Raw genomic sequence first — 26600 nt, forward strand, 5'->3', positions numbered from 1 at the left:
GAATTCTAATTATTTTTCATGAATTTGAGATGGTAATACAAGCTATAGTCAAAGCTCCTAGTCAAAGCTTCAGCTCCGATTGCTTCTTAAATCATTATGCTCTATTATTGAACACACAATAATAACATGAATCAAAGAAAATAGGCACAAATTATAGTCAAAGCTTCGAATCCAATTTCTTCTTTTATTCACTTTTCTCTTGAATTTGTACTAGACAATCAATGTTATGCTTGCACAAGTCTGGCAGAGCTTTCTTGCATACAATAAAAGATGATTTTTACAATAAGGGGGCACTCCTTTATATATAGCAAAGGAGGAAAAAGTGGGAGCAACTCAACCAATATTGACCCGGTCTAACTAACAAGAGAAATTATTGGATTGCATGTCATTACACATGCAAATCGTATTACATGTAATTACACAATTTCCTACAATACATCCTCTCCAACTACAAACATGAAAGATGAAGAAAGAAGATAGAAGAGAAGGAAACAATCCTAGGGATTGTTCTGAAGGGCCTTGTACTTGGCGATACTATCCCAGATGATCGCAGGATCGGGAGTTCCTGTATTTTGTGCCACTACATTCACCATGATGAGTTTCCAGTTGTGATTTGAAAACTCGACGTGATCAAGCTTGTCCTCATTCCAAGTTGTCATAAATTCTCCTTTGTAGATTGGCACATTCTGGAATATTTGACACTTTGAAAACCTTCTCGACGATGTCTAGATGTAAACTCGGAATAACTTTCCATCAACACCTTTAACTTTTTTTTTAAAGCAAAGTGTTTGGTGCATTCCTACACAAACTTAGGTTCTCAAACAACCATTGGGAAAATGGAGACTAGAAGAATTATTGCATCTTTGATTTGAAGCTCGCCTTCTTTACTAGATGTCTTCATTCTTTATAGAAATCCTTGGCATATCTTAACTTGTTGCAACATAAAAGTTTCAATGGGATTGAATCCATCATTGGAAGATATGGATTCTAACTCCATGAGAATATTGGCAAAATGGATCTCTAAGGAACAGTATATTCGGAGTATTGATTAGATACTCATGGAACATATGCAATGAATTGGATGTGATATGGAAAGCACATGTGAAGGGCCAAAATGGGACTTAGGAAGATGGATGACATGTAAATGTATATGGTAAAGGGATGAGATTACATGTAATCACAGATGGAGAATGAAATTACATGTAAGTGCGGATGGAGGGTGAGATTACACGTAATTGCATATGAAAGGAATGGTGCAATGTGCCTTGTGATGATGAGAAAATGAGGCAAAGTGAGATCTTATAGATATCTCTGAGGAAAGGTGAAATCCAAGTACATGGGAATGCGCGCGCATGACATTTTTTGACTCTTTAAAAGTAACTTTCAGTCAAAAATGGGTTCTCAAGATGCAATTACATGTAGAAGAATTTTCATGTAATTATGACATGGAATTGGGTGTGGAGAGTGAGATTGCATGTAAATGTGGATGGAGAATGAGATGCAACGTGCTATGGCATGTAATGATGGAGGTGGAAGATAGAGTGAAGTGAAACACACTTAAGTTCTTGGGAAAGAACTTGCAACTTCTTCCAAAAGAAGAAAAACAAAAAAGCAAGCAAGCAAACAATGAAAACAAGCACAAAACAAGCACATACTTTTGGTTTTAGACTCAAAGATGTCAACAAGCAAGTTGTTTTCATGTGCGAATTCGAAATTGGAATTTGAAAAAATTTCAAACACTTAAAAATGAATGTTTTCATCCTATTCAAAGATAATTTGCACTTTACATGGCATACATTTGGACAAATGTGCAATAACAAGCCATAATATGCATGGAAATAGCAAGATAAGCATGATTTGATGAGAAAGTTTGAAAATGTCCACTTACTTGGAGGTTAATGAGCCAAAATAGCAAGATTTATAGACTTTGAAGACCAACTCTCCTCCAAATCCGGATTTAAACTACTATTTGACTTCTTCCACACTTGCAAGTAATGGACATTCAATGGTCAAATTTGACATGAGTGCCAAAAATGTGGTCTCCAAAGGCAATAGCATGCATTAAAACTCAAGAACGACCCCTATTGATCCAAAGGTATAGGTTGGAATCGAAAATGCCATTTTTTGAGTTTTTTGAACAAGATTGTACCCTTTTCATGCAAAAATATGGGTCGTTTTTGCAAAAAAGTGGCTAATAAATGCATATATATTAATCATTTTTTGCTTAGCAATGCAAATCTGTCTTTCCCAAATGTATGTACATGGACCCAAATGCAAAAAAGTGAATAAAAAAACCCAATTTTCTGGGCATTTTTTACAAAAACATGATACATAAAAGGCATGAAATGAAACTTTTTTGACATCTAAAGGCAAAAATAAGTTCTTCATTAGTATATATATGGATGAAAACCTCAAAACGACTTCTATTTGAGCCAAAACGTGATCGAAATTGCCCCAAATTTGGGCATTTTTCACAAAAATGTGGCTCAAAAAGTCATAAAATGAACTGTTTTTTGCATTAGATTCAATGCCTAGGGCATTATAATGCTAAGAGATGCAGAAACGACTCTCTTCTTAAGGATTTCAAGCCATATCATGGGCAGATCTGCTCATTTTTAGTGAAAAACGTGTTCTTGGAGAGGAAAACATGAAGTTTTTTGCCCTTCTTTCTTCAAATTCGAGTTCATCATTTACAAATGTATGAAACATAAGCAAAACATATTCTCCAAGTGCCATTACATATTTCAAAAATATGCAAAACTCAATGTAGGAGGGTCATTGCACATTTTAAAAACTCAAATATGCATTGCTCACTCTAGGAGGGTAATTGCATATTTTAAGTCAAAGGCATTTACATGCTTTTAGTTCAAAAACTCATTCTCTAGGAGCATTTGCATATTTACATGCAAATGGGTTTGAAGGACATGTTTGCACAACTTAAGTGATCAATTAAGCACATGTTTATTTAATTTTTGAAGAAATATTACTTAATTGAGTCATAAATAATATTAACACTAAATTAGTTTATTATATAATGTGCAAATATCATTCAAAAAGTAATATTTACTAAGATGTTTTGAATTAAAACTCAAAAATTGTTGAAAATTAGAACCAAAATAATGGTGACAGCAGATCACAAAAAGATATCTTTCAATACTCGTATAGATCTGGCTACACACAATGTGTTACAATTTCTCTCTATTTATAGAGAGCTCTCAATGCCTCTATACTTGTAGAGATTTCTAGATTGTTGACTGAAACAATGTTAACTTAACTATCTTCCATCCACCTAGGTAGAGGTAAGCTTAGGAGGAAGTAATCTATCCAATTTTGTTGGCAAAACTGAAATAGTAATCAACCATTGGTTGGAGAATAGGGAATGTGCACAACAAATCTGCTTAGTCAACGATAACCATTGAATAGAACACCAGTTCAGTTGCAGCTGACGTGAGGTGGAGATATTAATTATTCCAACACCCTCCCTTAATTTCTACCACTAGAGACTCTTTGTGGGAGAAATTAGAGAAGAAATTCAAATAAGATGATTCCCAACATTAAGCCTTGTTAGGTACCCATTTACAACATAAAATTTTGCTTTCGCTTATCACTATCAATTTGAAAATTGCTTTGGGTTTTTCACCAGTTTACCCATAACCATTTGGATTTCCCTCACTTAATGCAATCGATTTGATTTTGGGTTTCTCACCCAAATAGGTGGTTTGGCTTACCACAAACCCTTCAAAAACTTTTAGGTTTTGCACCCAAACAAGTGGTTTTGGCTTAAGGCAAAACCTTCAAAGACTTTAGGTTATTCACCCAAACAAGTGGTTTTGGCTTACCACAAACCCTTCAAGACTTTTAGGTTTTTCACCTAAACAAGTGGTTTTGGCTTACCATAAACCCTTCAAAACTTTTAGTGATGGAAAACCAGCTCTGAGCTTTTCTCATACACAATAATTTTTGAGTCCATATGAAAAACAATCCATCTACTGAGTAACATGGGTACCTAGCCGCTGTGCTCGCTAGTTCTCTAGAAATGTTTCTCAGATACATGGTTCATCAATAATATATATATATATATTAGAGTCTCAGACACTACCAATAATGCACTCCTTGCAATAGATTCAAGTACAATACTCACATGAGGGATATTTAATTCAACAGTCTTCTATTTCAAACCCACATCTTGACAACAACATAACCTTCACAGTTAGATAGTCACATCCACTTCCTTCCAATCCATACACTTCCATCCCACATCAGAAATACATTTTAGACAATCTTCATTGTGTGATAGAAAATAAAACTTTAACATACTATCTCCCAACTATTTTCTATTCCTAGACACTCAACTCCCATGAAGGACCACAAATTTAACAACAAACATAAAGCCCAAACTAAAGATTTAAGCTTCACAAACAACAATATCAGCAATATCATTTCTTTCTACGATGTTCAACATTTTTCTGATCTTTCTTCAATTTGGTGGTAAAATACTTGCTCGCTCAATTCTAATAAATACTTCATCGGATTCTTTTTTCTTTCTCCAAAATACTCAAAGATTCATTTGATGTTGCTCAATCAAAAATAACCTTTAGCAAAAACAACATAACTTCACACAAACAAACGTGAATCATAGATGCTCTAATATAGTCATATATTAGAGAAAGAAACCATATCACAACCCATGGATCAAACTACGCTCTAATACCATGTTGAAAATTAGAACCAAAATAATGGTGACAAAAAGATAACTTTCAATATTCATATAGATCTGGCTGCACACAATGTGTTACAATTTCTCTCTATTTATAGAGAGCTCTCAAGGCCTCTATACTAGCAAAGATTTCTAGATTGTTGACAAACCAATTGTTAACTAGCTTCCATCCACTTGGGTAGAGGGAAGCATAGGAGGAAGTAGTCTATCCAATTTTCTTGACAGAATTGTAGTAATCAGCTGTTGGCTGGAGAATAGGGAATGTGCACAATAAATCTGCTTAGTCAACAATAACCATTGAATAGAACATTAGTTCGATTGCAGCTGACATGAGGTGGAGATATTAATTATTCCAACAAAAATTAAATCAAACTATATAGTTAATATAGTCACTTAAGTGAAAAATTAAAAAGCAACTCAACTTAAAATTATAGCATAAAGTGCACTATGTTTACTTTAAGTGAAAAATCAAAATGATAAAGTAACTTAAAAACATAACATAAAATGAATTTGTGTTATATTTTTCAAAAAGTGAATGTCAACTTAATAATATAAAATGATATTTTTAATTCGGGCAGTTGCACCTAGAGAGTCTACCTTTTGGGCACTAAAATGGTCATATCTGTTGAATATCAACTCCAATTAAGCCCTAAGATATATCGAATTGAAGGGAAAACCAAAATCAATAACTTGAACAAAACCAAAGGACCAAAAACCAACAAACATACACTAAAAATCGCAAAAAGGGATGTTGAAGGCTTCAAAAATCAAGTATAGGCTCAACAAATAAAAAAACTAAAAAGACTTGATGAAACCCTTCAGCAAAAGAGTTTGTTATGTGAATTGAAGTTGATTGATTCATCAATACTAACCAATTAAATAATGAACTAAACTCAGAGAAATGCGAAATTGGTTTGAAAAAGTTTCGTACTGTTACCTACATTTTGTGGTGACAAAATACAGGACAACAATAGTCAACAAGTACTCCGTGTAATGGTCTCTAGAACATCAATTGGCATTACATTCACCATGTACTCAAAAAATGTTTATAAGGTATGTGCACACGCATTCTCATAATGCATACCATATAAACATCCACCATGCAAAGTATAACCTATTATGATGTGCATGGACATCGTAAGATATCCATCATAATAGAAAATTAAGTTATTGTAATATCGTTACCTTTCAATAACTTATGCAAATACAAGTGATAATCATTTGGAAGTCGTTTCTTCCTCATGATGTACACACGGGGTAGGCCCATTAAAATCACAGTCACGAGGTATATTTATGAATCACAGTCCTCTTGACTGCTATAATTTATTGATCACTAGAGAATGCATCACAACATGGTTTACTCCCTCTAAATCAATATGATCAAGATCACCAAAGGTTGACTGAATCATATCCTCTGTTTGCTCCCTCTCTCTTAACGTAGCTTCTAATGAAATGCTAGGCTCCCTCCGAATCTCAATCTCCCTCTTCCTACAATAACATTCTTAGAGAAAAGAATCAAGGCACATAGCTCTTTTTCTTATATAGAAATATGAATAAGAATGTCAACTTTAATTAGAATGTTAATAATTTAATTCATGCCTATAACTAACAACATAAATCATTATGTTGTGTTCTTGTGTTTGGTCCCGTTTCCTGGTTTTTAGTTTAATACTGTATTGGAGGTTCCAGGTCCTTGTAAAACTTACGTACTTTAATTGGACTATGTAAGTGGTTTCAAGTCTCTGTAAAACTTGATTTTGGTGCTGCTTCTAGTAGGTTTTAGGACTCTTTTCCTGATGGCTGTCTTGCTTTTTCCTTTTTGAGGATGTGGAAGGGTTTCGGGGTCCCTTCAAAACCTGTTTTTACCGTAATCTAAAACAACATAAATCATTATACCATATCTCTTTATTTTCAATAATAGAATTAAGATAACACAATACTTAATTTCTATATATATGTCTTCCCTTTAGATGACATTTTCTTCTAAAAAATCAATATTTATAATTTTATAAATATTAGCATATTTTTCATAAACATATCATTTGAATTTATACTTATTCCATTAAATAAATTGTATTTACCTTTAATACCTTATTGGAAGATGTTATCCTCACCAATGCATTTATCTACGTTTCTTTTAAATCATTTGTTGTTTGCATTTACTTTCATTATCCTTTGTCACTTTTCTTATGATTCGGTGGTTCGACTTACTTTCCATTTCCTTCTTCCTTATACTAACATATATGTTTCTTGTCTTAAATTCACCAGAAAATGTTTTATATTACCTTGGCTGACCTATGTGCTTGACACTCCGTACTATGCAAGGTCCTACACTTGTTTACTCGAATAGCTTACCTTCCATGTGGCAGTCAAAACTCCAATGTTATAGCATGCAACAATTTTATCGCTGACCAAGGGTGGGTGATCTCACTTTATATACCTTTCAACAATGTTCGCGTGTCACAATGAAGATCTCGATAAATAATGTGATTTCTCCCACATAATACCTTTCCAATTCGTCCAATTGGACTCCCTTACAAACCCTGTACTTCAAACCTGCGAGCAATGTCCTTATTCCTTTTGTCCCATCCATGTAAAATTACATTGGCATTAAGGATTTTACCTCCTGTTTGGTTCAATGTACCTTTCCAAAATCTACGTGTATGGACTGATGTTATTTATGCAGTTTTCTCTAAAGTTGAGGCAGGGACTGACTTGTCTGACATTTTTATCTCCTTTTCTTATTTCCTCAATGTTACGCTTCATTCTACGCCCAAAGAGAATTGTGGATTCAACTAATGGATGTTTGCAGTAGCAGTTCGATGTTTTCTCACTAAATTGGAGTGATGTTCATCCTTCCCTCTTCACATCTCATTAGCGGGGGATGACATGTATTTTCCTCCATGTATGTCTTGTCGTTTCTAACTTCATTGTTGTTCTCTTATCCATATGTTGTTTGAATGTTGTAAAAAATGTTTTGTCAAAACATAATTGTTGTGGTTGACATTCAATGCTTCAAAATTGAAGTTTATTTCATGGTTGCTACTTCTATATCACCGCTACACACAATCCTTATGAAGCATATTACAGTGGATATTCTTCATAGTCACTAATATACACACTTCCTTCAATGGTCAAAACATATTAATATATTTTTTCTCAATCCGCTAGTAGTAATGTGCGTTCATTCTGTAGAATGCTATTCTGATGTCTTAGGCGGTTACTCTTATAACCATGTTTGATCTTTGAAACATTATTATCAGTGTGATAATTTTTTATATTGTTGTTCAATTCATACTTATAATTCCTACCCATTCCGTCGCAGGAAATGAAATAGATTGTTAGCAAGGAACCATTCGGATGCCTAGAAGAGTAAATGAATAGTCACTACACAATCTTCACTAACCTCAATCTTGTGATCAGATTACATATGACGACCATATAGTATGAATGGCAAAGGAATATCAAATGATGCAGCTTCAAGAAACCCAATGCTATGCATCAACATACTTGTCTAGCATAAAAAACATCAACATAAATAAATATTCCTCCTGATGCTACACATCAGTATACTTGACCCAGCTGTTGACATCGTGTCTTTACCCAAAAAAAAGGTCTTCACAAAGAGTCAAATCCTATTCGCAAAAGTTCTTATCAAATGAGCACATCTCATACAATATAAATGTTTAGTACACAAATAACTTCGCTTGTATTTGATTGCTTGATTACATTTGCAATTTGGCTTTGATACCATGTTGAATTTCTGAGGATTGCTGCAAATGTAATAGCACTGCCATTTAACTTGGTACGTACTTTCCAGATGGTAGTGTCCTCTTGTATTTGTATGAGGAATAAACCAAGAGAAGAGACATCTCCCTTCATGAGACATGTCTATTCATCAATATAATGAATATAATGGCAAACTTATATATATTGATTTCTCTTTCATTTCATAGGTTTATCCTACTAAAGCTACCAAAACATCGACACATTTAAACGTGGTAATTCTTAAGGACAAGCATAATCTATTATTCTCTTCTATATGAACAATTGGGTCAAGATTGAATTTTATTTTTTTAAGACATTACAATTGGTTTTGCAACCTACAAAAGGATGACAAGTACAATGGATAATTACTTGAGAGACGTGGTCTACATACCTATCAAGTTTGTGTTATGAGCACATTGATATGACAAGTAAATCAAGCAACACACAAGCAATCATGATATAATGTGACAATTAGGGTGTGGATGGGTGGTTACGTCATCTTTTTCTCTATACTGCTTGCTGCTGAAATTCCTATCTTCCATGATTCCCTTTACCTGTGACATCTTCAAGTTCCACCACATGCGTGAAGGAAAAAGAAATTGGTTAGCCTTATTCTAGTAAAATGGAAAATTTGAAATAATATGCTAGGATAAACCATATTGAATAATCAGAACATCTAAAATGATCATAGTAATAACTCATCATGACAACAATTGCAGTAATTCAAATAATCATTGATCCACTTATCAGTTGTAATTGTTGTAAGTATAATTAAATCTCTAATTAGTCAATGTTAGTCAGGACGTAGGAGTACGAAAGAATGTAGACGTGTTTGCTTCTTAAATTGATTGGATGACCAACTTAGATTACAAGAGGCTGAAACAATGCCAATGTACAATAGAGAGTGTGGCAAATGATGAACAACTTGAAAAACACATCCTTCTTTGCAAAGGCCAACGCACAATGTTGACGACAAATATATGATAAAAGCAGGTCTTGTGGATGGGCTCTTGTTGAAAATTTTGACATTGTCTATGACCTTGGTGCTAGCCCACTTGATATTCCAATGTATTCTACAACAAGAATCGAAAATTACCACGAGCCACCGTGGGATAAAGGAGACCCCAAAGTTGTGCCAATCATTCTTTTGTCGCAAGGCACCAAATGACAAATACTGTTGACGATGGCATGGGCCATAACCATACACAAATCCCAAGGGCTGACACTACAAAAAGTAGCCATTGACATTGGCAAGACGGAGAGGAAGGGGTTGATATTTATGACCGTGTCAAGAGTCAAGTCACTAAGAAGCCTTCGCATTCAACCTATGTTTTCTTTTGAGCGATACTCAAATATGTAGAACAACCAATACACAGTTGTAAGGAAAAAAGAAGAGGCCCACTTGCAAAAGCTTTATGTGTGACGAATCAAATGTTGCAAAAACGTAATAATGGTCTCCTCTACATACTTGTTGATGTGAAGCATAATTTATCATACCAAAGATCTAGAGAAATTGTCTCCTACATGTATTTGTTAAAATGTGATGTATACTATGCACACAAAAAGGGAACATCTTGACTCCTACTTGTATTATTTTTCAATGGTTTAATAGAACAGCCATAACATATCTTTCTATTTCCTCCTTTTGGTGCAAATGCTAGTTATATTGGTATGGGAGATAGGTACCAGATTTTTAGAAGATAAGTAGGAGAGATGTACTTTAAGATGCCAATTTATGTACACACAAATCATATATGTTATAGGATATTATTATTATCTATGTTTGTTGTTATATATATAGTCTTATAGATAGATGTAGATATTTAATGAGATGTTCAACTATTTGTTTGTTTTTATGGCTCCATAGATGACTTGCAAAGGAATGAGTGGTAACATGGTATTGTTTTAGAAACAATAAAATCTCAAGATTTTAATTCCATGAGAAATATGAATTAAGTAGTCTCAGAACACAATGCTGGTAGAAGCTAAAACCTCGTTGCTTGTTGCTGTTTGCAAAGTCACTTTCACTTTGAAGTTGCTTGTAGATTCTCTCTGCTCCTTCAACTTTACCATGTTTGTTGTGAAAACTGATCCACAACCACTCTGAAAAAATTTAGGACTTCTTTCTGAATTTTTTGATCAGGTCTTTTCTGGGGGAAATGCTTGCAAAATAGGGATGGTCCTGCAAGTGGGGATGTCTCAGTACCTATATTTGACAAGAATCCCTACTTTCGGGAACAGTTTTTAAAAATGGTGACCATACTTTAGACAAGGACAAATGCCAAAGGGTCAACTGTGTTGTTCATGTTTTAAATGTGTCAAATTGATGGATGAATGTGACAAAATGCGTAAGAAATATTTTGGCAAAATAAGTCTCATGGAGGTGCAACACCTTGGTTGACCAAAACTTCAAATGAAACTAAAGCTGTGGCTTTTTGGATTGGCGGTTTGCCCATTAGTCAATTTTCCTCCAAAATCATTGCTTTTGAATATAGACTTCAAAGGTTGCATTGATGTATGCTTAAACTTCACTAAAGTTTCCTATCAGTAGTTTGCTCTCATGTTAAACCATCATCTCATATCCCTGGCTATAGTAAGCCATACTTAATATTAGATCATTTAAACATGGTAATTCTTAACTTTTAAGGACAAGTGTAATCTATTATTCTCTTTCTATATGAACACACAGGTCAGGATTGACTTATTATTTTTTTCTTCAAGACATTACAATTGATGTTACAGCCTACAAAAGGATGACAAGTACAGCAGATAATTACTTAAGAGATGCGGTCTACATACCTATCAAATTTGTGTTATGAACACATTATAAGCACATTGATATGACAAGTAAATCAAGCAACACACAGGCAATCATGATATAATGTGACAATTAAGGTGTGGATAGGTGATTATGTCATCTTTTTCTCTATGCTGCTTGCTGCTGAAATTCCTCTCTTCCATGATTCCCTTTACCTGTGACACCTTAAAGTTCCACCACATGCATGAAGGTAAAAGAAATTGGTTAGCCTTATTCAAGTAAAATGGAAAATTTGAAATAATATGCTAGAATAAGCCATATTAAATAATCGGAAAATCCAAAATGATCATAGTAATAATTCATCATGCAGTAATTCGAATAATCATTAATCCACTTATCAGTTGTAATTGTCGTAAGTCTAAATAAATCTTAATTAGTCAATGTTAGTTAGGACTTAGGAGTATGAAAGAATTTAGACATGTGTTTGCTTCTTAGATTGATTGGATGACCAACTTAGATTACATGAGACTGAAGCAATGCAAGTGCTATATTGCATGACTGTTTATTTGAATATGGAATTTGGGTGTCATATTCTTGGATATGATTGTAAGCAGAAATATTGGTAGTTATTGCATCCTTTTTATGTGATATCAGTTAATCAAAAGAACAATTTGTATCTCTCGTGTGCTGATTTTCTATATTGTTTCATCAAAAAAAAATCTTCTAGAGATGGGATTTTCTGTGTCTTCACCATTATTATATTCTGCATTCACCCTTCAGCTGTATCATGAGAATACATGTTATTGGGGCATTATAAAAAGAAAAGAAGAACTTTCCATGCTGGATGATTTTGTCTTCTGCCCTTCTTCAAGCTTGGCAAAATGTATATGAGAACACCAGAATACATGAATATAGATTTTGGTGATTGTTTTTCAGATTATTAGGAATAATACACTGTGGCTCTTGTTGAGTTTTTTTTTTGTTTATGCTTACAGATGCCTGAAGCCGTTGTGGACTATAATTTATTGAGCAGGGAATGGGTCATTATCCAGCAAGAAGATCTGAGGCTAGAGTCAACACAAGTGTTATATGGTAGATTTTCCTCATCAAACACCAGCGCAGAAGATTCAGACAATTTGAAATCAGTCAATAAATTTGCACCTAGTTCTGGAAATGATCATGAAAGCTGGAATGATCTATCTGACTTGTATGCATGTGAAAACTGCACTGTGTATACCATGGATAAAATAAATGTTCCTCTAACAATAGTTTATTCACGTAAGAAAAAGCAGCATGGACAAAATCCAGGCTTGTTGTATGGGCATGGTGCATATGGTGAGGTCTTAGGCAAGCGATGGCGCAGTGATCTGAAGAGTTTGCTTGATTGTGGTTGGGTTATTGCCTTTGCTGATGTCAGGTGATCAGTTGTGGATTTCATTTTATTGACTTGTGTCTTAACATTATAATACTCAGTGTCATCGTAAGTAGATAATAAAAAGATGTAGATAAACACACACTTCAAAAATACACATTAGGTAGCATGGGAAACCCTTTAGGAAAACTCCCCTTAAATAATTTTTCTTTGTGATGCCCCCTTTTGGGAAGATTCTGGATCTTGCCCTAGAGTCATAAATTCCGTGAAAAAAAAAAGGGTAAGGTAGTTCGTAATGTCCCCTTTTGAGATCACCCTAGATTTCCCTTCCTGCTAAAAAATGGTCTTTCCTTGATCTGTATTTTGTGTTCCTTTTAACTTGAACACTGTAGATGCTTGAATCCATCTTGATATGTCTTTTCTGATCTGGATTGGTATGTGTTATTTATTGATTGCTTCCTTGATGCTGATCGGTACCCTAATTGTAATGTTCCCTCTTTAGTTCGACATGACATTGATCATGGATTTTGCCTATTCCAGACTCTCGTAGGCAAATGGTGTGGAGAGAGAGTCAATTCTGCGGATCAGATGGTCATATCTTGCTCTTGAAGAAGTGTTAAGAGGTTATATTTTATTATTATGTGTTATTGGGGCCTACATGTTATAATTTTAAGTTGAGTTGCACTTTTTATTTTATAAAATTTCTTTATTATAAAAAGTGCATTATAATGAGATTTTATAAAGGATGTTTCTAGAAGTTCTAGAAAAAGTGCATTATAATGAAATTTTATAAAGGATGTTTCTAGAAGTTCTAGCAACTTCTTAGAAAAGTGAATAAATAGAGGGTTGGGCCTCTCATTTTGGACATGCTTGGATTTGAGATTTCTTCTACTTCTTCCATTGTGGAGCAAATTTGTAGTCTCTTGGGTCTGCAAATTATTTGATCTTTGGGAACGAATCACTCCCTTGGATTGGCGACTTTGAGGGTGTGAAATAACACCTGAATTGTTGCATTTGAGGAGTTGGTAATTCAGCCATCTCATTTGGACTTCATTGAGATTCAGTTATAAGGGTTTACTTTGGTTGGAATAAGGGTTTCAGTTGTGCCCTAGCATTTGTGGATTGATTAACAGGGTTTGAAGGCACAGTTGTGCATTATTTCCAGACTGCCAGTCCAGGGTTTGGACCCACGTTTTTGCTCATAACTCCTAATTGGCTTGACGGATGAATTTCATATTTTAGGGGGTTATTCAGCAACCCTAGGCGCCCAGATTTATTGCTTTTAGAGTGACAAAAAACGCTGCAATATTTTTATCTAGCAGCCGTACCAGGCCGTACCTGTACGGCCCTATCAGTTGGGCAGCAGCAGCAATTTTGTGAGTCGGTTTGGGGCAGATTGTGAGGTCTTCGTGTGGCATTAACTCAGCATTCATATCCGGCAAAATTGGAGCTATTTCAGGTGCACAAACTGAAGTTTTGATTGCCAAAATATTGCATTCTATGGATTAGAACAGTCAGCACTATCATTGCATAAATAGTTATTTCCAGTCATTAATAACCGTTGTAAAAGTTTCGTCATTTGCATTCCAAATCTGAACTGGGTTATTGTTCATGTCATAACATTGCATTGTCAAGAGCTTGATGTGTTAGAAGTGCATAGTTGTGACAGTCTCTCATTGTAATCAGTTCTATTTGTTGTCATAAAATCAGAATTGCATTGGACTTCATATTTGAGTTTCATATTGTCATCTATCTCTTAGATTGGTAGTGTTATAATCTGGAATTGTTGTTCATACATTATTGGCATCATATATTGAGGTTTCGTTGTACAACAATTAGTAATATTGCAGCCTTATTCGGTTACATGCCAACTGTTTGACAAAATTCCTAAGTCCAGTTTGAGGGTTTCAGTGGCCTTTATAGTAAGGGTCATTACAGTGGTATCAGAGCTATAAGTCCTACCATCCTGTGGAGGTCTTATAGGGAATTTGGAACAGCTGGATAGGAGGGAAAGTGTTTGACGAAATGTCAAAACACTAAAATCAGAACATTTATGAGCATGCGACAGAGGCTTTATAATTTCCGCAATACCAAAGCAAGACAAGATAGGATTTCAGACCTGCACAGTGAACAGTCTAGCTCATCTGTACAGGTGGATATAGAATCCAGTCATACAAACACAGGGGAGGTATTCTTTGATCAAGACTACGACTACAATATGGATAGAGGCAGGAATGCCGGTCTAGATCAGCGAGAGGAAAGATTTTTACAGTTATTAGACACCTTGGCACAGGGACAGCGATTAGCCGAACAAAGAGCACAGCAACAGAATCAGAGAATGGAGCTTATGATGCAGATGATGGCTCGTCAAATGGGGTTGAACGCTAACATAGGTGGAGGAAATAATCAGAATGGGAATAATCAGGATGGGATACATAATGGAGGCGAACAAATTGGGAACAATTCCGGTCATGCACCCCAGCAAGCTAGGACAGTGAGTTCGAGACCTATGATTCCCACGTTCCTTCCTAGAGCTCCAGAGCAGCCAGTACTAGAACCCCAGATCACTGACATACAGGATCAGCTGAGGAGAGATTGGGAAGCAGGAGGTCCAGATTTTACAGTTGCAATCACCTTTAGAGAGTATATGGATGTGCGGATGAAGCATATGCCCCGTGGACATGACAGGACTCAGAGCTATGAGCTACGAAAGAAAGTAGGGAAACTTCAGTTACCATATTATGATGGCTCGGGGAAGTCTACAACAAGAGCTTGGGTTCAAAAACTTGACACATACTTTCAATTGAACCCTATGTCTGAGGAAGAAGCTATTAAGTATGCAGCAATTCACCTGGATGGGTTAGCACACGAGTGGTGGCATCATGGTATGATCACTATGGGTCATGCACACATTACCTCATATGTGGAGTTTACGGAGAGACTGATTGAACGTTTTGATAAGAAGGATCCAGAACTCCATTTCAAGGAGTTAGCTCAGCTTAAACAATGGGGATCATTGGAAACATACATTTCAGAATTTCAGAAACTTGCAGTGTTAGTAACAGATGTATCTGAACGGAGGCTATTGGTTTTATTTATGGATGGGCTAGTTGATCCGTTGAGAGGGTGGATTAAAGCTCTCAACCCTCCCACTTTGCAGGAAGCCATTAAGAAAGCTCGTGACATGGGTTCCTCTTCAGCTTCTAAAAATAAATTCCAGGCAAAGAGTTTCCCTTCAGGAAAAGATAGGGACAGGAAACCCTTTCATAGAGAGGTACAGCTACCTAAGGAGGAAAGTAAGAGGTTGGACAAGGAGACACTTAATGACTTGCGTAGGAAGAAGCTATGCTTCTATTGCAAAGGCCCGTATGAGTATGGCCATGACTGTCCTATGAGGCCAAAAGGGAAGACCAACCGAGCAATGTGGGCTTATTACGAAGGCTCAGATTCAGATAGTTCAGAACATCATGATGAGGATCCTGATGAAGCAGAGGGAGAACAGGAGATAGACAGTGCAGGGTAACAGCAGGGAACAGAGCTACGTTTACAGGAAGCACGATTGTCTAGTATCCAGAGAGAGGGATCTTTCAGATTTCGGAGAGTTTTGGCTGGGCAGAAGGTTATTACATTATTGGACACAGGTGCCACACATAATTTCATTGATGCACGATTCGTGGAGAAGCGTGGACTCATTACTGAGGAATTCGTGGGACTAAGAGTCAAGGTAGCTGATGGATACACTCTTCGTTGTGACAAGATGGTACGAGACCTACCTTTGTGCCTGAACAACTATGAGTTTAAGGTGGACTATCATGTGGTCAACATGGGTGACATGGATATAGTACTTGGAATGCAGTGGCTACATTCATTGAAGGTGGTTACCCTGAGACTAGAGGATATGGAGATACAATTCGAAGTGAATGGTAGGACTCATGTGCTTAAGGCTATCCATAATGGAGACATCAGGACTATCTCATTTAGGCGGCTGGAGAGATTAACTAGGCATAATGATATAGAGTGGGCAGCAGTTTGTACTTTGACACCTACACAGGAGGAGCAACATAAGACGGAATATCATCCTGATATTCAGAAATTGAGGATTAAGTACGAAAAGGTATTCAGTGAGATTCCACCAGGCAGGCCACCGGACAGAGGCATTGAGCATGTTATTGAGCTGGAGGAAGGTGCTAAGCCTATCATGATCACACCATATCAACACCCAAAGTGACTCAAGGATGAGATCGAAAGGACCATCGAGGAGTTGCTAGCTATGGGGCACATCCGACCAAGTAAGTCACCTTTTGCATCTTCTGTTGTTTTGGTAAAAAAGGAGGATGGAACTCTTCGGATGTGTGTTGATTACAGGGAATTAAATAAGAGAACCATTAAGAACAGGTATCCCATTCCTCGCATTGATGAGTTGATAGATGAATTGCATGGGGCTTGTTATTTCACGAAAATTGATTTGAGATCAGGATATCACCAGATCAGAGTCCGTGAACAGGATATTGAGAAAACTGCTTTCAGATGTCATTGTGGGCACTTTGAGTTTGTAGTCATGCCTTTCGGCCTGACCAATGCACCTGCCACTTTCCAGTCCACTATGAACAGAGTTTTCCACCATCAGTTGAGGAAATTCGTGCTGGTGTTTTTTAATGACATTTTGATCTATAGCCAATCATGGCAGGAGCATCTAGAGCATTTGGAGACAGTGTTGAGCATTTTACAGAAGGAGTCCTTGTATGCAAAAGAGTCCAAATGTGACTTAGGGATGACTGAGCTGTTATATTTGGGACACATTATTAGTGCAGATGGAGTGCGGATGGATCCTAAAAAGATTCGCGCTATTGTTGATTGGCCTCCACCAGAGAACCTTACACAGTTGAGGGGGTTCCTTGGTTTATGTGGTTTCTATCGCAGGTTGGTCAGTGGCTACTCACGACATGCAGCTCCCATGACAGATCTACTGAAAAAAGGGGAATTTGTGTGGACTCAGAAGGCACAGGACTGTTTTATGAGATTTAAGGAGATAATGACTACGTGCCCAGTTCTAGCATTACTTGATTTCACGAAGCCATTTGAGCTTCAATGTGATGCATCTGGAGAGGGAGTAGGTGTTGTACTTATGCAGAATAAGCACCCCATAGCTTATGAGAGCAGGAAGCTCAGAGGCCCCGAGCGTTCATTCAGTATATATGATAAGGAGATGTTGGCCATCATGCATGCTTTGGTCAAATTCAGACAATATCTTGTGGGTAGCAAGTTTTGTATTAAAACTGATCATAACAGTTTGAGGCATTTCTTGGGACAGCGGGACCTGAATGATCGCCAGCAAAGGTGGGTAAGTAAGTTGCAGGCATATGATTTTGACATCTCATATGTCAAGGGAACTCAGAATGTTGTTGCAGATGCTCTTTCTCGAAGGCCACACCTCACTCTTATGGTTCAGATATCAGAGGATTGGCGACACTTGATTATAGCAGAGTATGCCAGGGATACATGGGCCTCCGATATAGTGGAGGGAACAGTGATTGATACCAGATACACACTTGTAGATGATTTAATCATTTACAAGAACAGGATTTACCTAGTCCAAGGATCGAAGGTTTAGCAACTGATTTTGAGAGCATTTCATGACTCACCGACATCAGGCCATCCCGGGTACTTCAAGACTTACAGGTCAGTTCGAGAGCGGTTCACTTGGAAGGGGCTGAAAGCTGATGTTTTGCAGTACATTCGAGAGTGTCTTGTTTGCCAGCAAAACAAACAAGAACACACCTATCCGGCAGCGTTCCTACAGCCACTTCCGATCCCTGACAGGAAGTGGGAGTGCATCTCCATGGACTTTATCACAGGTTTGCCCAAGGTACAAGGACGGGATTGTATTTATGTGGTGGTAGATAGATTAACAAAATATGCTCATTTCTTTCCTATCACCACTACCCACTCAGTAGCTCAGGTGGCATAGGTTTTCTTTCGGGAGGTTTTCAGATTGCACGGATTGCCTCGGAACATTGTGAGTGACAGGGATAGCCGTTTCATGAGTCATTTTTGGCAGGAAGTATTCCGGTTATGTGGCACGGAGCTTACACCCAGCACTAGCTATCACCCACAAACCGATGGTCAGATGGAGATTGTGAACAAATGGGTGGAAGGGTATTTAAGGAATTATGTGGCAGCTCAGCAGCGAGCTTGGGTCAGATGGATATATCTCTGCGAGTATTGTTACAATACTACATATCACATCACTATACAGATGACACCCTTCATGGCACTTTACGGTTATGAAGCACCTAGTTTCTTGGATTTGTTGTTGGGCGACAGTCGGGTACCCAGTGCAGGAGAATTATTACAGGAGAGTAAGGATATAGTTGCTACTCTCAAAGATAATATTGCGAGAGCTCAGAACCAGCAAAAGCAGTATGCAGACCAGAAGAGGACTGAGCGTAGTTTTGAGGTGGATGATATGGTTTACCTCATGTTGCAGCCATACAGGCAATCTACTCTTAAGAAGAGTGGTGCAGAGAAACTCAAGCCACGCTATTATGGACCATTCAGGGTTATCAGGCGAATTGGTGAGGTGGCTTATGAGTTGGAGCTTCCGGCAGACAGCAGGGTGCACAATGTGTTTCATGTTCCCCGCCTCAAGAAGGCGTTGGGTCAGAATGTGGTGCCTTCCGCAGTATTACCTCCTTTAGACGATGAGGGAAAATTGATTTTAGTGCCAGAATCCATCCTGGAGAGCAGAGAAAAGTAGCTTCGTAGAAGAGTGATCAGAGAATACTTGGTTAAGTGGAAAGATCTACCTGTTGAGGATGCTACTTGGGAGGGGGAAGCTATTTTGCAGCACCCGGCGTTGAGATTGCTTGAGGCCAAGCAATTTCAAGAGGGGCGGACTGTAATGTTCCCTCTTTAGTTCGACATGACATTGATCATGGATTTTGCCTATTCCAGACTCTCGTAGGCAAATGGTGTGGAGAGAGAGTGAATTCTGCAGATCAGATGGTCATATCTTGCTCTTGAAGAAGTGTTAAGAGGTTATATTTTATTATTATGTGTTATTGGGGCCTACATGTTATAATTTTAAGTTGAGTTGCACTTTTTATTTTATAAAATTTCTTTATTATAAAAAGTGCATTATAATGAGATTTTATAAAGGATGTTTCTAGAAGTTCTAGAAAAAGTGCATTATAATGAGATTTTATAAAGGATGTTTCTAGAAGTTCTAGCAACTTCTTAGAAAAGTGAATAAATAGAGGGCTGGGCCTCTCATTTTGGACATGCTTGGATTTGAGATTTCTTCTACTTCTTCCATTGTGGAGCAAATTTGTAGTCTCTTGGGTCTGCAAATTATTTGATCTTTGGGAACGAATCACTCCCTTGGATTGGCGACTTTGAGGGTGTGAAATATCACCTGAATTGTTGCATTTGAGGAGTTGGTAATTCAGCCATCTCATTTGGACTTCATTGAGATTCAGTTATAAGGGTTTACTTTGGTTGGAATAAGGGTTTCAGTTGTGCCCTAGCATTTGTGGATTGATTAACAGGGTTTGAAGACACAGTTGTGCATTATTTCCAGACTGCCAGTCCAGGGTTTGGACCCACATTTTTGCTCATAACTCCTAATTGGCTTGACGGATGAATTTCATATTTTAGGGGGTTATTCAGCAACCCTAGGCGCCCAGATTTATTGCTTTTGGAGTGACAAAAAACGCTGCAATATTTTTATCTAGCAGCCGTACCAGGCCGTATCTGTACGGCCCTGTCAGTTGGGCAGCAGCAGCAATTTTGTGAGTCGGTTTGGGGCAGATTGTGAGGTCTTCGTGTGGCATTAACTCAGCATTCATATCCGGCAAAATTGGAGCTATTTCAGGTGCACAAACTGAAGTTTTGATTGCCAAAATATTGCATGTTATGGATTAGAACAGTCAGCACTGTCATTGCATAAATAGTTATTTCCAGTCATTAATAACTGTTGTAAAAGTTTCGTCATTTGCATTCCAAATCTGAACTGGGTTATTGTTCATGTCATAACATTGCATTGTCAAGAGCTTGATGTGTTAGAAGTGCATAGTTGTGACAGTCTCTCATTGTAATCAGTTCTATTTGCTGTCATAAAATCAGAATTGCATTGGACTTCATATTTGAGTTTCATATTGTCATCTATCTCTTAGATTGGTAGTGTTATAATCTGGAATTGTTGTTCATACATTATTGGCATCATATATTGAGGTTTCGTTGTACAACAATTAGTAATATTGCAGCCTTATTCGGTTACATGCCAACTGTTTGGCAAAATTCCTAAGTCCAGTTTGAGGGTTTCAGTGGCCTTTATAGTAAGGGTTATTACACTAATTCATTTTCTTCCTCCCCCCGTTTGAAGGTCAATATGCTGCATAGATATCTCCTTGGATGGAAGGGCATGCCTCTTGCCATGGGTAACCCTTTGCAAGGGTTACAACTCTTGATAAATTATCCTTTGTCTTGTAATTATGATGGCATCTCATCAATAGTTGTAACATGTATTAATGTAAATGTATATCACATCTTTGCCACCATGTTAACACACAAATGGATTGCTGAGTATAATGGTGCAAAGTCAGATACTACCGCTGCCTTTAAATTAATTACTGCTTCTAAACTGATCACCTTTTGTAATATAAAACCATGCCCTTTATATTTGTGATTAACTTGGGTGCCAAAAACCTGAAGGTCAGCTTGATTTTATCTTGTCTTGGGTTGGCCTTCACCTAAATTATTGTTGCTAGTATTATTTATTTAGTTCTCCCCTCTACCTGACCCTAAACATTGTTTTAACCTAGGCCAGCTTTCTTTCTTTGCAAATCACTATCATTAATATTTATAAGGGCTGCAATTTGAGTTAGTGATAGACAGTCCATCCTTCCCAAAATTGCTTGCCCTTAAGCAATACCAATTTCCTAAACTAGCCCTTGGAGATTTCTCATCCTTAGATCTTCCATGGGACATAATTGGCTTTCGCTGTGCAACTCTGATAATAAATCAACTTGCAATTTTAAACCTAGATATGTTTTTGCATTTACTCCCAGGTGGTGTCTCCAATAATTCTCAACAAGTGACTAAGAGTTATATATTAAATAATCATCAAGTGAATAAGAGTTATATATTAAATGATCATTAGAAGCATGACGCACATCTATGGCCATTTAAAAATACAAGCTTAAATTTTTCGTATGTTCTAGGTCAACAAAAATAGACATCTCATGATGATAGAAATATGTTTACAGCAATCATTGGGGTAGACATACGGGATATGTATCAAGTATGAAGTATGAACCAAACACTTGATCCACTTACGCTAAATCTTTCTTCTCCATTCCATCCCAATCATTGCTATAAAATTACTCAAGCAAAGGGGAAAATTAAAATACCAAGGAATCTACTCTAAACGATTACCCCTTTGCCTAAAAACTTTTTCAATTTATGAAGTTCTGATTATGTTACAGGATTTAGTTATATTGTATGCTTATCATCATTTATTGTCCTGTGTATTGTCTATACCTATAGACCCTGCTTATTGCCACATTCACTGACGACCTTGTGTATTTTACTTTGAGTGTACATTTAGAGAGACCTTTTCTATGTCATTTTGTGTGTATAAATGTGAAAATCACTTGAGATTTCATATATGCCTTTAAAAGTTGACAATAAATCTAAATAATTTTAAATGCCCATTCTAACTCTTAATTATTATCGCCGTTAGGGGGGGTGGTGGGGGAGGCAAGAACTGGCATCATGAGGGCAGGGCATCAAAGAAGCTAAACTCAATCCATGACTATATTGCCTGTGCCAAATTTCTCATTGAACAGAAATACGTGCACCATAGCAAGCTTGCTGCTTCGGGATATGGAGCAGGTGGACTTCTAGTTGGTGCAGCCATTAATATGTGCCCGGACTTATTTTGTGTTGCAGTTTTGAAGGTAAACATCAAAGCAAGTGAATCTCTAGTTTTGGCATGCTTGTTACTGTCTAATTTGTACAATGCCTTTGTCCTCTGACTAGCGTTTAAAGTAACGTGATTAATGAAATGTGAGTTTGTGTTCAATTCTGATGTTTTTGTTTGTTTTGCAGTATCCGTTTTTAGATGCCGTCAGCTCACTGTTGGACCCGATCATACCACTTAGACTTTATAATCTTAGACATACTGATTATGAGGAGTTTGGGGATCCGAGGAATCCCAAAGACTTTGAAAATATTCTTAGTTTTTCTCCGTACGAAAATATTCAAAGAGATGTAACTTATCCTGCAGTTCTTATAACATCAACTTTCAAAACAGTAAGGTAAGCTCTTTCAGAATTTTATGCATATTAAGATTATCCGTTTAGGAACCTTGGAGGCTAAATTTGTGGATTTGGGCCCATTCATTCGAAACTTTAGAAAAAGCAGTTTCCTTTTTTTCCTAATTTTTTATAATACAATGAAATGAAATGAAAGATTTTAATAACATTCAGAAGGGTAAGGTGGCGTATGGACAACCCACACGAGAATGTGAAGAATATAACGAATCCAACAATTCGAGATTCTTCACTTTGTTTAAAGACGTTTTACAAATGTCTTATCCATGCGCTAATATACACTCGCTGATATGAATTTCAGGTTTGGATACTGGGAAGCTGTAAAATGGATTGCTAAAGTTCGAGAGTACACAAACAAAGTTCCTTCCCGCCCAGTATTACTTAATATAAATATGGATTTTGTAGAGGAAAATCGATATCTGCATTGCAAGACTACGGCTTTGGAGCACGCGTTTTTGCTCAAAATGACGAACACTACATCAGCCATGAGCAACCAAGATGATGAAAACTGAAGACGCAAAAAATTGTTTCGAGCTATGCGGCAAAAAGCAACTATAAAATAGCTGGTGATACAAGCTTAGTATCTTGAGTATCTTGTGGAGCCTGATACGGACTGTTGTCTCCACCGTCATCTTAGTTCTAGTTCTACGAATAAGTGAATCTACAGCAAGTGATTTACCTTCTTTCGTTATTTTTACCAAAAATATAGCACGACTCAGATTAAAATGCCCATTTGCAACTTCTAGGCTAGTATGGGCTATAGTCAGCCACATTGCCTATGAAGATAAATTAAAACTAGCATTTGTACTTTTGAATGGTGTAAGGATAAAGTCAATAGTCTTGTATATTTTTAATAATATTCTTGAATAATTATTCATAAATTCTTTCTATCTATTTCCCTACTCCTACCTTTTAATGATGCTTCTTGTTGACAAAATACTTTAAATTAAAATTTTACATAATATTTGATAGGTGTTTGTGAGATAACTTTGCATCATGTTAAACGATTTTATATTTATTTCTTACTCCTATATGATATTCATTTATATAATTTGTTCATATGGTCAAACATCAAGAAAATACTTTCTAGTATACTTTCTTTTGTAAACTAATGAAAAAAGAGATAAAGAATCTTAATATAAATCAGAATTATATCCATCTACATGTCTATCTCTCTTTCTCTCTCCTCCCCCTTCCACTCTCACATGTTTTCTCTCTTCTCTCTCCTTACCCTCTCTCGCTATGTCTATCTATTCATACTTTCTTTCTTTCCCTTCTCTCTCTTTCTCTCTAATCTCCTCTTACACACATTCTCCCTTGCTCTCTATTTTTCACCTTAATCATGACCCCAAATCCTATATGTTTAACTATAATCCTTAATTCTAAAGCTTGATTATAACCCTATACCTAGATCTTGAACATTACATTAGTATTACATGTAGGATTATGATTAGGGTTTTTAACTATGGAAGGAATTAGAATTATCATTAGGGTTGGGATGTAATTTGGAAGTAAAATTAGGGTTAGGGTTAGAATTATGATTAGGATAAGGATTGGGTTTAGTTGTGGTTAAAGGCAAGGATAGGATTATTTTAATGATTAAGGTTTAGGTTAGATTTAGGATTATGGTCAGGAAATAGGTTTAAAATAATACTTAATATTTTGGGTAGGGGTATGGTTTACATCATGTTTAAAGTAGAGGTTAGGGGCAGTTGAGTGTATAGTTAGGTTTTGGGTGAAGATTATGTTTAGGGTTAGTTGCTTTATTGTATTTTAGATTATGGTTAGCCTTATATTTCCATCATGTTTTAGGATTAGTGTTTAGCTTGTAAATGGGTTTGGAGTTAGAATTATAGTTGGGTTAGGGTTTGGGGCAAGGATCATTGTTAAAAATAAGATTTACATCAGGTTAGAGATATAGTGAGTATTTAGGTTAGACATAAGATTAGGAGTTAGGTTTATGTTTTGCCTATCATTAGGGTTATAGGGTATAAGTCATGATTAGAGTTAAGATTTTGGGTATGGCTAGTGCAAGGATTATAAATGACATTAAGGTCAGAGTTTAGAATTAATGTTTGATTTGGGATAGATTACACTTATAATTCAACAATATTAGGGTTAGTGTTTAATTATGAATAAGTTTTAACTAGGGTTTTAGTTTAGGATTCAATTAAGAATATTGTTTTAATAGGTTTAGGGTCAAATATAGGGTTACATTTAATTATAATTTGATTAAGGTTTGGTTTGACTAAGGGTTTAATTAGAGTTAGGATTAGGTTTTTAAGTTGTGTTAGATTAGGGTTAGGATGCATATATATAAACAATGATAATATAATTTAGGATTAAGATGATGGTTTATACCTATATCTCAAAATTAATAATACAATATATGATTAGCCTCAAACTTGTTAAATTTATATAGATTGGGATTCAATTTAGAGTTTAATGTAAATGTATGGGTTAGATTTAATGTTTAAAATTTATCAAGTGGATCTATTTTTCATCCTTGATGGGAGTAGAATTTGGAAGGAGGTGAAAGATCAATTACAATTAGTATTAGAGTTCATTTTTATTATGGTTAAACAAAGCTTAATATTAGGGTAATAGTTAATTTATCAAGATAGATCATTATGTGAATGATTAAAAAATCATCTCCATATCGATTCACTAATATATTAAAGACTATATGTAATAGAAAGACAAAACATTCTGTAATTTTTTAAAATGATAATTTCTTACTATATTTATAATTATATATATGAAAAAATAATCTAACATAATCTTAATTTATTTAAATTCATTAAATTATATATATACATGTTAAAATGATAATTGAATGAAAAAGGTAAACAATAAATATTTAAGAATAATAATTTTATTAATATTGTAAATGTGAAAGAATAATTATCACATAATCTTAATTTATTTAAGTACTTAAATATTGGAAAAGTAATAAGATTGAGAAATATATAATCATCTTAATCTTCCATATTAATAGTTATAATCACATAATCTCAATCTAATTAAGTGAGGACTTCAATTTTGTAAGACTAATAGAATTAATATATAAAGTTATAATTTTTCATTATTTTTATTACTATATTGATATTTATTAATAGTATTTTTACATTCTTTTAGTTATAAGACATTAAATTTTAGAAACATAATCGAAGTAAAAATGTAGAAATGTAAATTTAAAAAGATTTGTTTACAAAAATATTTGATATAATTTTATAAATTATTAATTTTCTTTCTCCTTTCAGTATAACTCTCAAATCTTGAGATACATAAATAATTTTAGTAAGTGCATCTTACATTATCAATTCAAACAAATTAAATTAATACAATGACACAAATTTTATTACATAAAACCACCATATCTCATTAACATATAATATAATATCATGCAATCTATCTCCTCTTTGAATTTCCCCAAATCTATATAATCATCCATAGAAATAAAAAAAATGTTAAACAGAGATATAAAAAATGAATTAAAAAAGAAATTTTTATCATATATTTAAGGTTGAAAACAATAGCAAATAAAAATATATAGTACCTATGGTTCTAGTCTACCATTACAAGTATTGTATATGCCACGTTCTTCATGAGTACATAACCAAGACATTCTACTTATAATGGAACTGCATT

General features: G+C 35.7%; 1 protein-coding gene across 1 annotated transcript in view; it reads left to right on the top strand.

The window, feature by feature from the left end:
* Nucleotides 1-23843, top strand: part of LOC149534923 (Prolyl oligopeptidase family protein) — a 147749-nt gene extending 123906 nt beyond the window's left edge. Inside the window, exons 8-11 of the mRNA XM_089804285.1 lie at nt 12239-12660; nt 22358-22574; nt 22726-22934; nt 23251-23843. Coding sequence (XP_089660411.1) covers nt 12239-12660; nt 22358-22574; nt 22726-22934; nt 23251-23461 — 1059 coding nt within the window. The 3' untranslated portion in view covers nt 23462-23843. The remainder of the gene's footprint in view (nt 1-12238; nt 12661-22357; nt 22575-22725; nt 22935-23250) is intronic.
* Nucleotides 23844-26600: the final 2757 nt, after the last annotated feature.

This window comes from Cupressus sempervirens, chromosome 10, assembly GCF_028749045.1.
Source record: "Cupressus sempervirens isolate cs-2001-9-10 chromosome 10, ASM2874904v1, whole genome shotgun sequence".
Taxonomy (NCBI): Eukaryota; Viridiplantae; Streptophyta; class Pinopsida; order Cupressales; family Cupressaceae; genus Cupressus; species Cupressus sempervirens.